The sequence below is a fragment of the Leopardus geoffroyi genome, chromosome E2 (assembly GCF_018350155.1).
Source record: "Leopardus geoffroyi isolate Oge1 chromosome E2, O.geoffroyi_Oge1_pat1.0, whole genome shotgun sequence".
Lineage (NCBI taxonomy): Eukaryota > Metazoa > Chordata > Mammalia > Carnivora > Felidae > Leopardus > Leopardus geoffroyi.
The window spans coordinates 3,918,286-3,931,302 of record NC_059335.1 but is presented as its reverse complement, the minus strand read 5'-3'; the positions used below and the strand labels follow the sequence as shown (position 1 = coordinate 3,931,302).

Genomic DNA, 13,017 nt, shown 5'->3' with positions numbered 1-13,017 from the left:
CCAGGTAAGGAAGGGACCCCGGGCAGGTCCTCACCTGGCCACCAGGTGGCGGTGGTGGGAGGACAGCAAGCACTTCGGTGTCAGGGCGGCTGCTGGGAAACGTCCTGGGAACAAGCCCACGGACGCCAGCGTGGTCCCTGGAAGTGCGGCGCCACGAGCCCCACGCCCGTCCATCAGCCACAGGCACACGTACGGTCTTTGCAAAACACTTTATTGGCGGAGGCTCACACATTCTGACCGTGTCTCAGGCCAGAGAATGACAGGAGGGTGACAGGTGCGCTGGGACCCTGAGGTGGCTCAGATGGAAGCTGCAAGAACCATGTCCGCAGGCCTGCTCCTCGGTGCCTCAGTTTCCCCCTTATGAAACGGGAGGGTTATGTTCCCTTCCGGGTCTGAAATCCTGGTACAAGTGGGACGAAAGCCACAGGGAGGATGTTCCCCACTCCCAGAACCTGCCCCGAAGCTCCTACCCCACACCGGGTGCCAGGAAAAGGACGTGTGCCCAAGAAGCCGTGTGCCTGGCGGCCCCTGCTGGCGGGGTGGGGGAGTGCGGCTCTCTCCGGAAGCTGGGGCCGGGACACCTGGGTGGTCGAGGGTTGTCCTGAGCCCTCGGGGCAGAGGGCAGAGGGCGGGGAAGCAGCGAGAGCTGCAGCCCGGCTCGGTCGGACGCAGGGTACGGAGCGGAGACGGGAATCCTCGCCAGGCCCCTGGCCGCTCCAGCCATCTTTCTGGGAAAGGAGACGGCGGCCGGGGTCACAGGATTCCCAAGCAAGAAGCTTGGTGGCCGGGCCGACTGGCAAAGGGTGCCGCGGCAGCCTACTCCTCCCGGAGCTTTTCTGGGGCCAGGCTGGCGGCCGAGGGCGCGGTCTTCCTCCGGCCCGGACCGCCCCCGCCCAAAGCCAGCCCCAGCAGCAGGGCGGCCAAGGCCAGGACGTGGACGCAGAAGTAGACGGAGGCCCAGTACCGGACGGTGTCTCCCAGGGACAGCAGCACGAAGCCCATACACATGTAGTCGTAGGCGCGCATCTTCAGGAACCAGTGCACCCAGTCCCAGGCCTTCTGGCCCCCGGGACTGAGCCGCCCCCGCAGGGCCGACTCCAGTCGGCCCTCAGCCGCCAGGCACAGCGGGATGGTCAGGAAGCTTAGGTAGTAGCCAGGGTGGAGGCCGTGCCAGTAGGCGCTCAGCAACATGGTCCAGGCGCTCCTGGTGGAGGGGCTCGGACTCAGGACCCTGGAGCCCAGACCCCCAGCCCCGCCTCCCTGAGACCCAGGAGTCCAGGCCCCCATCTCCTTCCTCCTTCAGACCCAGGACCACAGACCCCTGAGACCCAAGAGTCCTGGCTCCCCAGGCCCTCCTCCCTCAGATCCAGGAGTCCAGACCCCAGCCTTTCCTCCCTAAAACCCAGGAGTCCTGAACCCCAGCCCCTCCTCCCTCAGACCAGGAGTCCTGACCCACCCCCCCCCCGCCCGCCCCTCCTCCCTCAGACCCAGGAGTCCAGGCCCCCAGCCCCTCCTCCCTCAGACCCAGGAGTCCTGAACTCCACGCTCCTCCCTCAGACCCAGGAATCAGGCCCCCGGCCCCCTCCTCCCTCAGACTCAGGAATCACTATTCTGTTTTCAGGAACCCAGTTAATGCCCTCTTATCACAGCTTCCCTCAAGACCCATGAACCTGAGCCCCTAGCCACTTCGTCTTGGGGATCTAAGAGTGGAATTTCTGATTCATGAAGACTCAGTCATCTCTAGCCATGGTCTCCTCTCTCTCTGGACCCCAAAATGCTATAAATTCAGGCTCCGGTCCCTCCTTCCTCAGAGACACAGAAATCACCACAGAGGACTCCGCCTGGAATGGAGATGTGGGTTCTTCCTTGTCTGTGGGCATCAGCCTTGCCCTGGGGCACATCAGGGTGCTTGAACCTAAGGACACAATAATGCTGCCCCCCATCCTTGGAGGCATAGAGTCCGTAAAAAGGCTGAATTTTCACTCTTGCCCAAAAGGGAGACCTTTTCCCCTCTCTCTCTTCTTCAGCCACTTCCACCAAAAAAACATAGTGCTTCAGAAACTTCTCCATCCTTCGGATATAGATGGAAACGTTCAGAAAGGCTTGGAAATAAGCCTTAAGAAAACACAGTCCACGCATGTTTTTCTGGAGGGTGGTGGTACCCAGTCTTGGAACTATAAATGTCATGGGAGTTGGAGCCCCTGTCTCCCCGCCACTGTGGGGGTTCATCCTAGGCACCCGGCATCACGCTACCGCCTGCTGGACACCTAGTTGCATTCTTCCTTCAGGTAGAGACGATCAGCACAGGTGGCTACCCCGTTACCAACTGAACTTGGGCAGAACAGGAGACCGTGCATCACCGCAAACAGTCAGTGGCTCCTCTTACTTGAGGACAGGTTATCGTTTCTCTCGGGGGCATGCTGTGCAGGGGACTGTGACAGGTGGCTCCAACAAGGCGAGCTTTCTTTTCGTTTTGGTAATCTCGTTAGCGGGTTGCGTGCTGCACAGCCTGGCTCAATGCTAGCTCTTTAATAACAAAACCGTGTTCTTTCTTTTCTGCCAGTGGTGGAGACAGAATTCCCCGGGGTCGGGAGCATTTCAAGAGACGTTCTCCGACAGGGAGAAACAGGGTGGAAGGGACGCACATAAACGGCCCACCAGGCACCTTGAACTCCACACAGGCACCTGAACTCTGAGCTGTGGTCCCTACCTGCTCTCCCCACCTGCACACTCTCCCAAGCACAGTCTGTGCTCCCCCTCAGCCTTTCCCCGCTTCCGTCCTCCCTGGAACCCACTCCAGCTGGCTTTCGCTTCCACCCTCCAAACCGCTCCCGTCAAGGTTGCTGGAGACTCCCCCGCACCCTCCCGTCACGCCCAAGCCCGAGCCTTTGTTGTACTGAAGCTCCTGACATCACCCGACACAAATGATCCCTCTCTGCTTTCCTGACTGTCCTCCTAGCTCATCGGCTCCATCTAGGCCGGCTCCTCCTCGTCCCTCGTCTACACCAGGGCTTCTCAATCTCAGCACTACTGACATTTGGGGCCAGATCATTCTGTGCTGGAGCGGGGGCCGTCCCGTGCCGCGCAGGGTGTTGAAGAGCGTCTGGGGCCTGTAACCACTGGCTGCCAGTAGCATCTCCCAGTTATGGCACAAAGGGCTCCTAGGCGTTGCCGAATGCCCCCGGGGAGTGTGGCACAGTTGCCCCCAGCCGAGAACCTCTAACCGAAACACTGGAGCGCCCGCTGCTTGGACCTGCTGCTCAGCCCGAGTGTTAGGTACCGCTACCTGAAGGCACCTGAGCGCCCGCTTCTCACACGGTCTCCTCTTTCTGCGCCAGAGTCCTGTAACTGACTGCCTATCCAGTAACCCCAACTGAAACCTGACAGTCACCTGGGAGTCCGTGGGACTCCACCCAAGTTTCATTCCCTCACCCGAGCCACTCCGGAAACTTCCTCCTGCCCAGTCTTCCCATCTCAGTCACTCACAGCCGTCACCTGGCATCACGCTTCACTTCCTCACGTTCTCATCCCCACATCCAGGCCGTGCCCAGTCCGGACACCCAGGTAGGTTTAGCTCCTAGCTCTGCAGCTGCGTCCTGACCTCATCTGGTGGCTCTGGGAAGGCGGAGTGACACCCGGCAGGTTACCTAACCTCTCTGAGCCTCAGTTCCCTCATCTTTAAAATGAGGGCGGGGAGCCTGGGTGGCTTAGTCGGTTAAGTGTCTGACTTAGGCTCAGGTCATCATCTCACGGTTCACAAGTTCGAGCCCTGCATCGGGCTCTGTGTGGACAGCTCGGAGCCCGGAGCCTGCTTTGGATTCTGTGTCTTCCTCTCTCTCTGCCCCTCCCCTACTCACACTCTCTCTCTCTCAAAACAAATAAACATTAAAAAAAACTTTTTTTGAAACCAGGGTAGTAAGCTCTACGTCCTAAGGTTGTAAACATAACAATGTCTGGCACACTCGAGTTTCCACTCAAGAAGTATCGGATGAATAATGAATAAAAGCTACTATATGGTGACTACTCACCTGGCGGGCCTCACGTTAGGTATGTTCACATCGCTCAATCCTCTCCTCAATCTCTGAAGTAAGTTAACAGCATCACCCCCACTTAAGAGTTGAGGAAACACAGGTCAACTAGCTACTTAAGGTTTCTCTGTGTCTGGCTGGGCCAGAATCCCAGAAAGTCTGGCCAGAGTCCACAGGATTCAGTACACTGCTTCTGTCCGAAGATGTTCACTTTACACAAGTAGAAACTGAGGCCCAGAGAAGGAATGATTTACCCCAGAGCAATGCAAATCAGGGGCTGGGAACCGGCTCAAGAAACTACAACTCCCATGATCCTCTGGGGGCAGAGGCCCTGCTGGGAGCCGGCAAGCAGCCCCAGGCGCTGCTGGGAGGTGTAGTTCCGTGTTTTCCCAGGGCAGGCGCGCTCACCTTAGGACATAGGAGCGAGCAGGTGCGCTCTTGTAGACGTACTGCGCCAGCCACCACTGCACCGTCATGTTCCAGTACCGCATGCCATCCCGCACCCGCACGCAGAAGTCAGTGCCGTAGCAGTCGATGTTGCGGATGGTCTCATAGTCGTACTCCAGGGAGGCCGCCTTCTCCGGACTGGGGGGGGGTGGAGGATGAGGGTGGGGGACAGACATGCAGCTCAGCCAGGCCCCCTCCCGACGCTGGCTACTGTCCCAGCCCCGGATGCTAAGGAGGGGATCGCGGCCAGGCCAGAGCTCTGGCTGTCACATTTGCTAGGGCAACCGGGGAGGGTAGCCCAGAGGGAGCCTTTTCCCGGACGAAGACTGGAGGCGGGGGCACAACAGTTCACTGACAAGGGGTCCTCTTTCTTTTGGTCTCAGGGCTACAACAGCAACGAACAGCCTTGAGGGGCTACAGTTGCTAAGCTACGAGTCCTCAGCAACCTGACCCTTCAGGGGTCTCAGATGCTAGGGAAGGGCAAACAAGCTCACTGTATTCAGAGCAGCCGCCCAGTGTGGTCCTAAGTTGTCAAGACACTGTGGTGGCTAGGGAAGTAGCATCCCTAACAACGCGGTGGTCTATGATTGCTAGGGAGAAGTTTGAGGCCCACGTGACACCTGATGGTCTCTGTTGCTAGGGAAAGGGTATTCCTTAGGAACAAGGCCTAGGATGTTTAGAGACACTTCCAGAAAGGGCCCCTCCTGATCTTTATGATTATTCAGTTAAGTGTCATCTCCAGCACTACAGTGGCTCCTGGATCACTGGTGCCAACAGTCTCAGTGGCGGCGAACATCTTTCACCCACCCCAGGGTAGGTGCTTCTGAGAATGGGAGGGGAGCCATCTATTACAAAAGCCTTCAATTCCTGCTTGCCATTTTCTGGCGGACGCCCTCACTAGTAACCGGAGGTCTACCGATGGTTGCTAGGAACCGGGGAGGGGGGGAGGGGGGAAGTGGGGGGTGGGGTGGGGAGGTGGAGTCCAGTCCCAGTGGTTAGAAGCATCATTTCCCTAGCAACCTGAGAGCAACACTTCCTTAGCAACAAGATAGCCTCTAGTTGCAGGCTAGCAATTCAAGAACAAGGAGGGGGGTGGCACTAGGAACAAGGTCAGTCCACAGTTACTGGGGTACTTCCTCAGCAGTGGTAGGAAAGCCACCCGCGGTTGCTGGGAGCGGCGTCCTCTCTGCCAGAGGGCAGCACGGTCAGGGACGCCATGTCCTCAGAAAGTGCAGGCTGTTATGTGAGGACATCACATGGTTGGGGGCCTGTGCGCTGGCGTCTAGTAACCAAGGGCAGGTTAGGGGGCGCCATTTACATAGCAATGAAAAGCGAGTCTTGTGGCAGGAAGGGGCAGGCCATGGTTGCTAGGGAAGCGCCCCCCTAGCAAAGAGGGGCAGTCCAGTTGCTAGGTAACCATCTCCCTAGCGACAAAGGGTGGGCCCCATCACAGCCCAAAGATGGTATCCCAAGTAACCAGGAACAGCCGGGTTACCGGGGTGACACTTCCATGGCAACAGAGGGGAGGCACATGGTTGCTAAGATACCACCTTTTCCTAGCAACAGAGAGCAATTCACCATCCCACGAGGTGACAAGCGTTAGCAACAGGGGGCAGTGGCAGGTATGGAGAGTACTGCTCCCTAGGGCGGGGGGTAGGTGGGCGGTGGTGGCCAAGGGGCGACATTCCACTGACAGCAGGGGGCGAAGCTGCACCCCCTGCTCCCCCGCTCTCCTCCCTGCTAGGGGCAGGGCCAGCCTGTGCTGACGGGGCCTGCCGGGTCTTGGGAAGCCTCCCTCCCGCCGCCTGACCTGCTGGGGGGTGGGCATTGGAGGGTGGGGCCGCCCCCGGCCCGGGCTTTGGCGGCCACGGGGTAGGCCCCGAAGCCGGCAGCAATGCAGCCGCACTCGGCGGCAATCCAGGCCACGTAGAAGCGCATGCGGAAGGCGAAGAAGACGGGGATCATGTAGAAGAGGCGGGCAGGCAGCGGGCGGGCGTAGAAGGCGTCCTCACGCACGGCCTCCAGCGGGAAGAGGTGTGAGGACAGCAGGAAGAGCAGGCCAAAGAGCGGGGCCGGCCAGGCTCGGCGCAGGAGGGGCCGCAGGCTGGGCACGGCCCCCGGGAAGGGCTGCTCCAGCCAGTCCAGGTACGTGCGGTAGCGGAAGAACGGGCCTGTGGCGGGAGGGAGGGGCAGCCGTCAGAGACTGGTCTGGAGGGGGGGGGGGGGGGCGGGGGCCGAGACTGGGCGCTGAGGAGTGGGGGAGGGGGTGGGGCTAGGTAACCGGGAACCAGAGGAGGGAGACTCTGAGAGAAAGGGACAAGAAACCAGCGAGTCTTAGACTCTTGATCTTGGGGGTCGTGGTTCAAGCCCCACGTGCGGTTTTGGGTGTAGAGATTACTTAAAAATGAAGTAGGGGCGCCTGGGGGGGTTCAGTCCTTAAAGTGTTCGACTTCGGCTCAGGTCACGATCCCACAGTTTGTGAGTTCAAGCCCCTCTGTGCTGACAGCTCAGAGCCTGGAGCCTGCTTTGGCTTCTGTGTCTCCCTTTCCCTCTGCCCCTCCTCCGCTTGCGCTCTCTTTCTCAAAAATAAATAAACATTAAAAACAAAAGAAAGAAAGAAAGAAAGCAAAGAAAGACACCAGAGAGGGGGAGTTCAAAGACTCAGAGAAAAAGATAAAGGACGGACTGCTAAGTAGCGAGGAACAAAGAGCTGGAGAGTGGGGGGTATGGAGACAAGTCCCCAAGAACCACAGGGGCAGATAGGCAAACACAGGGGCAGATAGGCGGGACCCGAGGGGTGGGGGTGGGGGGTGACCTCTGCATGAAGGAGGAAGTAGGGCAGTGCCACTGGAGAGGAACAGAGTGGTTTGAGAAAAGGTCAGAGGGTTGCAGGCAGGGAGGACTCAGGGTTTTGTTCTAAGAGCCAGGAAACCGCTGTAGGCTCTTCCAACAGAGAGGTGCCGGGATGCCATTTACCCTGGCCCCTGAGCAGGGCGGGGGCTGCAGAGGGTCACCGGTGGAAAACAGGAGACAGTGGTAGCGCTGGAGATAAACTGGAGATAAACTGGCGGCCTGGCCCAGGGAGGGAGCAGGTGCGGATTAACGGAAGTGACAGCCTTACGTGTCACAAAGAACAGAGAGAGGAGAGTAGGATTCCATTCATAAATGACCAGCACCAGGACATCTATAGAGACAGAGAGTCAGTCAGTGGTTCCCAGGGATTGGGGGCAGATGCGGTTTGAGGGACGATGGCTACAGGGCCCAGGGTTTCCTTCTGGGGCGACGCAATGTCTACAATGACATGGTGGTGATGGCCTCACAAGTCTGTAACTATGCTAACAACTGCGGAGCGGCATGCAGCTTCAAGTGGGTGAACCTGTCAGTTCCGGTTCCATAAAGCTGTCATAAAAAAGAAAACCTCCTAGGGGCACCCGGGTGGCTCAGTCGGTTGAGCGTCCGACTCTTCATTTGGGCCCAGGTCACAATCGCACTTTGTGAGTTTGAGCCCCGCATCAGGATCTGCGCTGACTACTTGGGATTCTTTCTCTCTCTCTCTCTGCCTTTCCTCTGCTTGTGCTCTTTTTCTCTCTCAAAATAAATAAATAAACTTAAAACAAATCTTAGGAAAAAAAGAAAACCTCCTAGGACATCGACATTGATGGAAAATATTTTCGGACGCTAAAAACGGGAGCATAATGTGAATGTATTTGTTCCTTGGGTGATAGAAACATCAGGGTTGCATAGACCTTGCTCCTTTGTCTCCTGATTGCTCCCAAGAGGCCACAAGGAACCACTGAGGCCAAGAACAGTCTGTCTCTGCTCTGGAGGGCCAGCGGGAGAGTCTGATGTAGACCCAGGCAGAGATGCTCGCCCTCAAGAGGAGCACGTGCTGGGGCACCTGCATGGCATCTGACTTCGGCTCAGGTCATGATCTCACAGTTCGTGAGTTTGAGCCCCACCTCGGGCTCTGTGCTGACAGCTCGGAGCCCGGAGCCTGCTTCAGATTCTATGCCTCCCTCTCTCTCTGCCCCTCTCCCACTGGCACTCAGTCTCTCTCTCTCTCTCAAAAATAAATAAATATTTAAAAAAAAAAAAAAAAAAAAAAAGGAGCAGATGTTGGAACAGAGGCAGGATCACAGAACAGGCACCAAAGTCCGGGTGGAGAATGGGGACAGGCAGTGGTGACGAGATGCAGGGAGGCAGGGCTGGGTGCGCAGCCACACTCACCTGTCATGATTCCCACGTAGCAGTAGCTGTAGCTGAGCGTCTCCATCAGAGAGGGGACATCAGGCAGAAGCCCCAGGCTGGGCCCCTTGCTGAAGCCCGTGGCCATTTCCTTCCTCTGGGCCAAGTGCAGATCCTGAACTTCACTGGCGAGACTCACCAGCTGGGAGGAAGGGGCACGGGTGGGGGACAGATCAGACCCCGGGCCTTCCTCACCCTCGCCTCCCTGCAGCCAAGGGAAGCCACCGGGAGCTGAGGTTCTAGTCCATGGGCGGCTCTCGGCATCCAGAGTCATGAGTCGCAGGGTGGCGGCTTCTGGCCACAGGTGCTCCCTAGCACTGCCTCCTGGGCCTTTCTGTCTCTTCGTTCCCCCTTCTGTGTTCTCCCTCGGGCCGTGGCTTCATTCCACACACGTTCTCATGATCTCCCAGCTGTACCCTGTCTGGGCTCCTTCCTCCATCCCCAAAACCATTCAAAGTGCCTCTTGTCAGTAATACAAGCCCACCGCGTTCCTCAAACTCATGGCCTCGAGAGCGGAACACGTTACCGTTCCCCAGAGGCGGCGCTCTCCCCTCAGCAAATGCCACCAGCAGGCAATTAACTGCTCAGGCGAGGAACCTTCCTTACTCCCCAAATCTACCGTAGGTCTCTGAGTCTGTAGCTTTTGGCCTCCGTTCTGCTGCCCAGCCCCCAGGCTGAACGTGATGGGCCTGCCCCTGCAGGCCTGTTCTCCACCTTCTCCACAGGCCCAAGGCTGACACGGCAGCCACAGGCCTCAGCCAGCCTTCCGGCTTCCCCCTGGGTTCTGCCAGAAGGGAGCCCCAGGACCAGAGGGGGGAAGGCAGGTGTGAGGGGCTGGGCCGTGTCCCTTGGTTCATCCTCTCAAGGCGGAGGGAGGACTCCACACAACACTCTCCTTTCTGTTCGACTACCGGCCCCGCTCTCGTCCCCAGGGTTGGTACCGGCTCCCCGTGGCTGGCCCAGGATCCTCACTGTCCCTTCTGGCTCCTCCGACCCCCCGCCCGCCCACACTGTTGTCAAGAAGGACTCCTCAAAGTATCCCCAACGCGGCACTTGCTGCTGGGGCTCTGACTGGCCTACCGATGGCCTGGGTCAGGCCACCACTGCTGGTCAGCGGGACTCTGATCAAGGAGGCTGCCCTCATCCCTTCTTGCGCTCCCCGCGGCAACTCTGTGGGCATCCAGGGCACAGTTCCAAACACGTCGATGTGGTCACCTTACCTCTTCTGGCGACAAACCCCAAAACCGCTTCCGGTGGATCCTGGGCCCCCTGGGGAGCCTAAACCCCTCACCTTGGCCCCACTCCCCTTCCCCTTCCGTCTCTCGATGAACACTCGCTGTGGCTGGCGCCCAGTCACCGGGCTCAGCCTGCTCCCTTCCACGCTGTTCCTACATGCCGAAAGGCTCTTCCTCCAACTCTCAGTCAACCAGCTCCGGCCTGCCCTTGCATCCCGGGCCACCGAGAACACAAGATGCTCGGGAGACCTGGTTCGCTACCTCACGTGACTGTCCTGTGTCCTGTGTCCTGTGTGACGTGTCGCTGGGGCCCAGCACACAGGAACTCAGGACTTTTCGGTCTGGGGTGGGGCCTGGGAACCTGCTTTCACCCATCTCCCCAGGTGGTTTCGAGCCAGACATGGGTGTCCTGTTTTTGTGCCCTCAGAGAAGCGCCTTCTCTCCAAAGCTGTTTCCCCCTCCTTGGCTAAATGGCTTGCTACCAAGATGCACTCCTCGAGAACTGATCCGTAAAGCACTTAGCTCAACCTTTGGCACGCGGCAAAGACCAAATGACACCTGCACTACTTGGCCGTGGTTACCCTACTTGGCGCGGGGAAAGGAAGGACTACTTCCCCCCCCCCCCCGGGGAACAGTTGAGAGGTGAAGTCCTGCCCCTGGGGGTGCTCCGGAGATAAAAATCCCACCTCCCCTACTGCCCCCGAGAGTGGGTGTGGAGGAGGACGAGAAGATGGGCCTTTCCCTGGCACCAAGAGAGGGGTGGAGGGGCGTCTGACCTTCAGTGTCAGCAGCAGCTGGACGGCATTGGTGAAGGGCGTGGGAGTGGGCAGGCCCAGCAGGCTGAGTGCGCGGAAGAACAGGAGGTAGGAGAAGGTCCAGGCGAGGGCCAGGGCGTGGCAGGAGCTGGGGCAGAGCAGGAGGACGAGTGTGCTGGGTACAGGGACCTCGACTCCGCCTCCCCCAGATTCTAGCTACAAGCCCTCCCTCACCACCCCCCCCCAACAGATAAGGGGGGGAAGGACGGGAGGAGCCAGACTGAACCAGTGCAAGAGGGGGCTCAGCCCCACAGAAATGCGCCACAACGGAGAAGAGAATGAGGAGGGGTTAAGATAAGCTTTAGGGTGAAAACCCTTCAGGCCTCCATTTTTTTCCGTGGGAGGCGAGAAACACGGGAAAGAAAGGGAGACGTAATACAAATATGAATGGTGGCAGGGCCGGCCCACCGGTCCCCTGTTCTCCCGAATACATGATACGGATATTAAGAACCAGGACAAACACGCAGGGACAAGACCCAGAAAAAAAGGCCGGACAGGAAGAAACACAGACCAAACCACACGGAGAATCCAGAGATAAAAAGAGACACCCAGAGACAAAGGCAGAAAGGGAGATAGACCCAAAAAGGAAACAGGTTGCTTCCTCCCCCTCTGTTCTCCCTCCACACCGCCCCCCCCCACCCCAAATCCTCACCAGGGCTGCGCCTGAATGAGGGCCCAGGTCCCAAGGATGGTGATCAGAGAATGCAAAGTGTGGGGGCCACAGGTGAACAAGGTGAGCCCCAGGCCCACAGCTGCTGCCCCCCATCTCTTCAGCCCAGGTCCTGCGGGGAGAAGGGACAGCATAAGCCTGGACCCTTCCAGGGAGTCCCCTGCCCGGTGCCCCCCACCCCCCAATTCTCCACTAGGGAGGGAACCTGACTCACCAGCTTTCTTAAAGAGGAAGCCGATGGGGATGGAGATAAGGAGAACCACTAGATAAGTCCATTCTTCAGGCGACATGGTCTGGGGGAGGGGCAGAGGGTTTGTGAGAACCCAGGGATCCGGGCCATCAGCCCCTCACTCTTACAGGATTCAGGAACCCACCCCCTCTAGTCCCCAGTGTGGAGGATCGTGGAGCCCTACCCTCAGCCCCTCTCTTCTGAGAACAGAGGAATCCGGACCTCCAGGACCTTCCTCCTTCAAGGATAAAGCAATACACCCCCAGCCCCGCTTTTTGGAGAACGCAGGCCTCCAGTCCTCCTCTGAGAACCCAGGAATCCAGACCTCTCAGCCCCTCCTCCGAGGATCCAGGAATCCGGCCCCTCCCCCTGCGATCGCAGAAATCGAAGCTAATCTCCCAACCCCCATTGAGGACCCACGGATTCAGTCATCGCTCGCTGAGAACCCAGCAACAACCCTTGTCCCAGGCCTTTCCCTTGCAGAGCCCAGGATTCCAGAGCTCCCCGCCCCTTCCTCCTGGAAGGATCCAGGGACTCGGGCCCTCCCTCTCTGAGAACCCAGACTCCAGCCTCCACCTCCATCCAAGGTGCAGACGTTTCTTCCACCAAAAGCCTGGAGGGCGCCCCCCACCCCGTACGTCCCCACTCCCCCAGCGCAGGTCAGACCGGCTCCGGCAGAGCCACAGGCGGTTACACCACCCCCTGCTCGGCCGCGCTCCCGGCGCCGAGTCCGCCCCCGTCCGCCGGCCGGTCCGCAGCCCCCGCCTCACCCCAGGTCGCCCGTGCCCCCGCCCACCTGGGCCTGGCTCCGCGCCGCCCGCCGGGCGGGAGGCGGCCCAGCGGTCCGGGCCCACGGGCGCCCCGGCTGTGGCCACGCCTCCCCGGCCCAGCGCGCGCTGCTCTGTCGCGGTCCCGGGCAGGATGTGCTGCCCCGTCAGGCTGCGGGCCGAGCAGGGAAGCGGCCGGCAACCGGCATCCGACAGCTCCAGCCCGTGGCTGCACCTTTACCCCTCGGCAGCCGAGCCCAGTGCACGTAAGGAGGCGGGGCCCGGAGCTTCGGGCTCGGACGGACGCTTCGGAGCCGGGAGAAGCCTGGGTCTCCGCTTCGGGTTCCTTCGGGCAGAATCGGCGGCAGTTTGGAGGCGGGGCCACAAGCTTCGGTCTCCGTTCGGAGGTCTCCGTTCGGACGTAGGCGGGGCCAAGAGCCTCGGCCGGATGTGGGCGGGGTCATATCGTTGGTTTCCTTCGAGCATAGTTGGGTACCAGTGACCCAGGTTAGGAGATAGGCGAAATCTCGTTCTTTGAGAAGGAGGCGGGGCCACAGACTTAGGCAACACGAGGGAGGCAG

General features: G+C 59.4%; 1 protein-coding gene across 5 annotated transcripts; it reads right to left on the bottom strand.

Moving 5' to 3' along the window:
• Positions 1–194: 194 nt before the first annotated feature.
• On the bottom strand, positions 195–12,805 carry MBOAT7 (membrane bound O-acyltransferase domain containing 7). 5 transcript variants are annotated; one of them, XM_045441579.1, is made up of 8 exons: positions 12,466–12,805; positions 11,655–11,733; positions 11,423–11,552; positions 10,732–10,858; positions 8,703–8,862; positions 6,286–6,646; positions 4,437–4,613; positions 195–1,204 (listed from the first exon to the last, which is right to left on the bottom strand). In XM_045441579.1, the coding sequence occupies exons 2-8, from the start codon at positions 11,728–11,730 to the stop codon at positions 817–819; spliced, it is 1,419 nt and encodes a 472-aa protein (XP_045297535.1). In that variant the 5' UTR covers positions 11,731–11,733; positions 12,466–12,805; the 3' UTR covers positions 195–816. The 5 variants fall into 5 exon arrangements, with proteins under 5 accessions (XP_045297535.1, XP_045297534.1, XP_045297536.1 ...); XM_045441578.1 differs by lacking the exon at positions 12,466–12,805 and adding an exon at positions 12,246–12,409; XM_045441580.1 differs by lacking the exon at positions 12,466–12,805 and adding an exon at positions 12,336–12,355.
• Between the last annotated feature and the right edge of the window lie 212 nt (positions 12,806–13,017).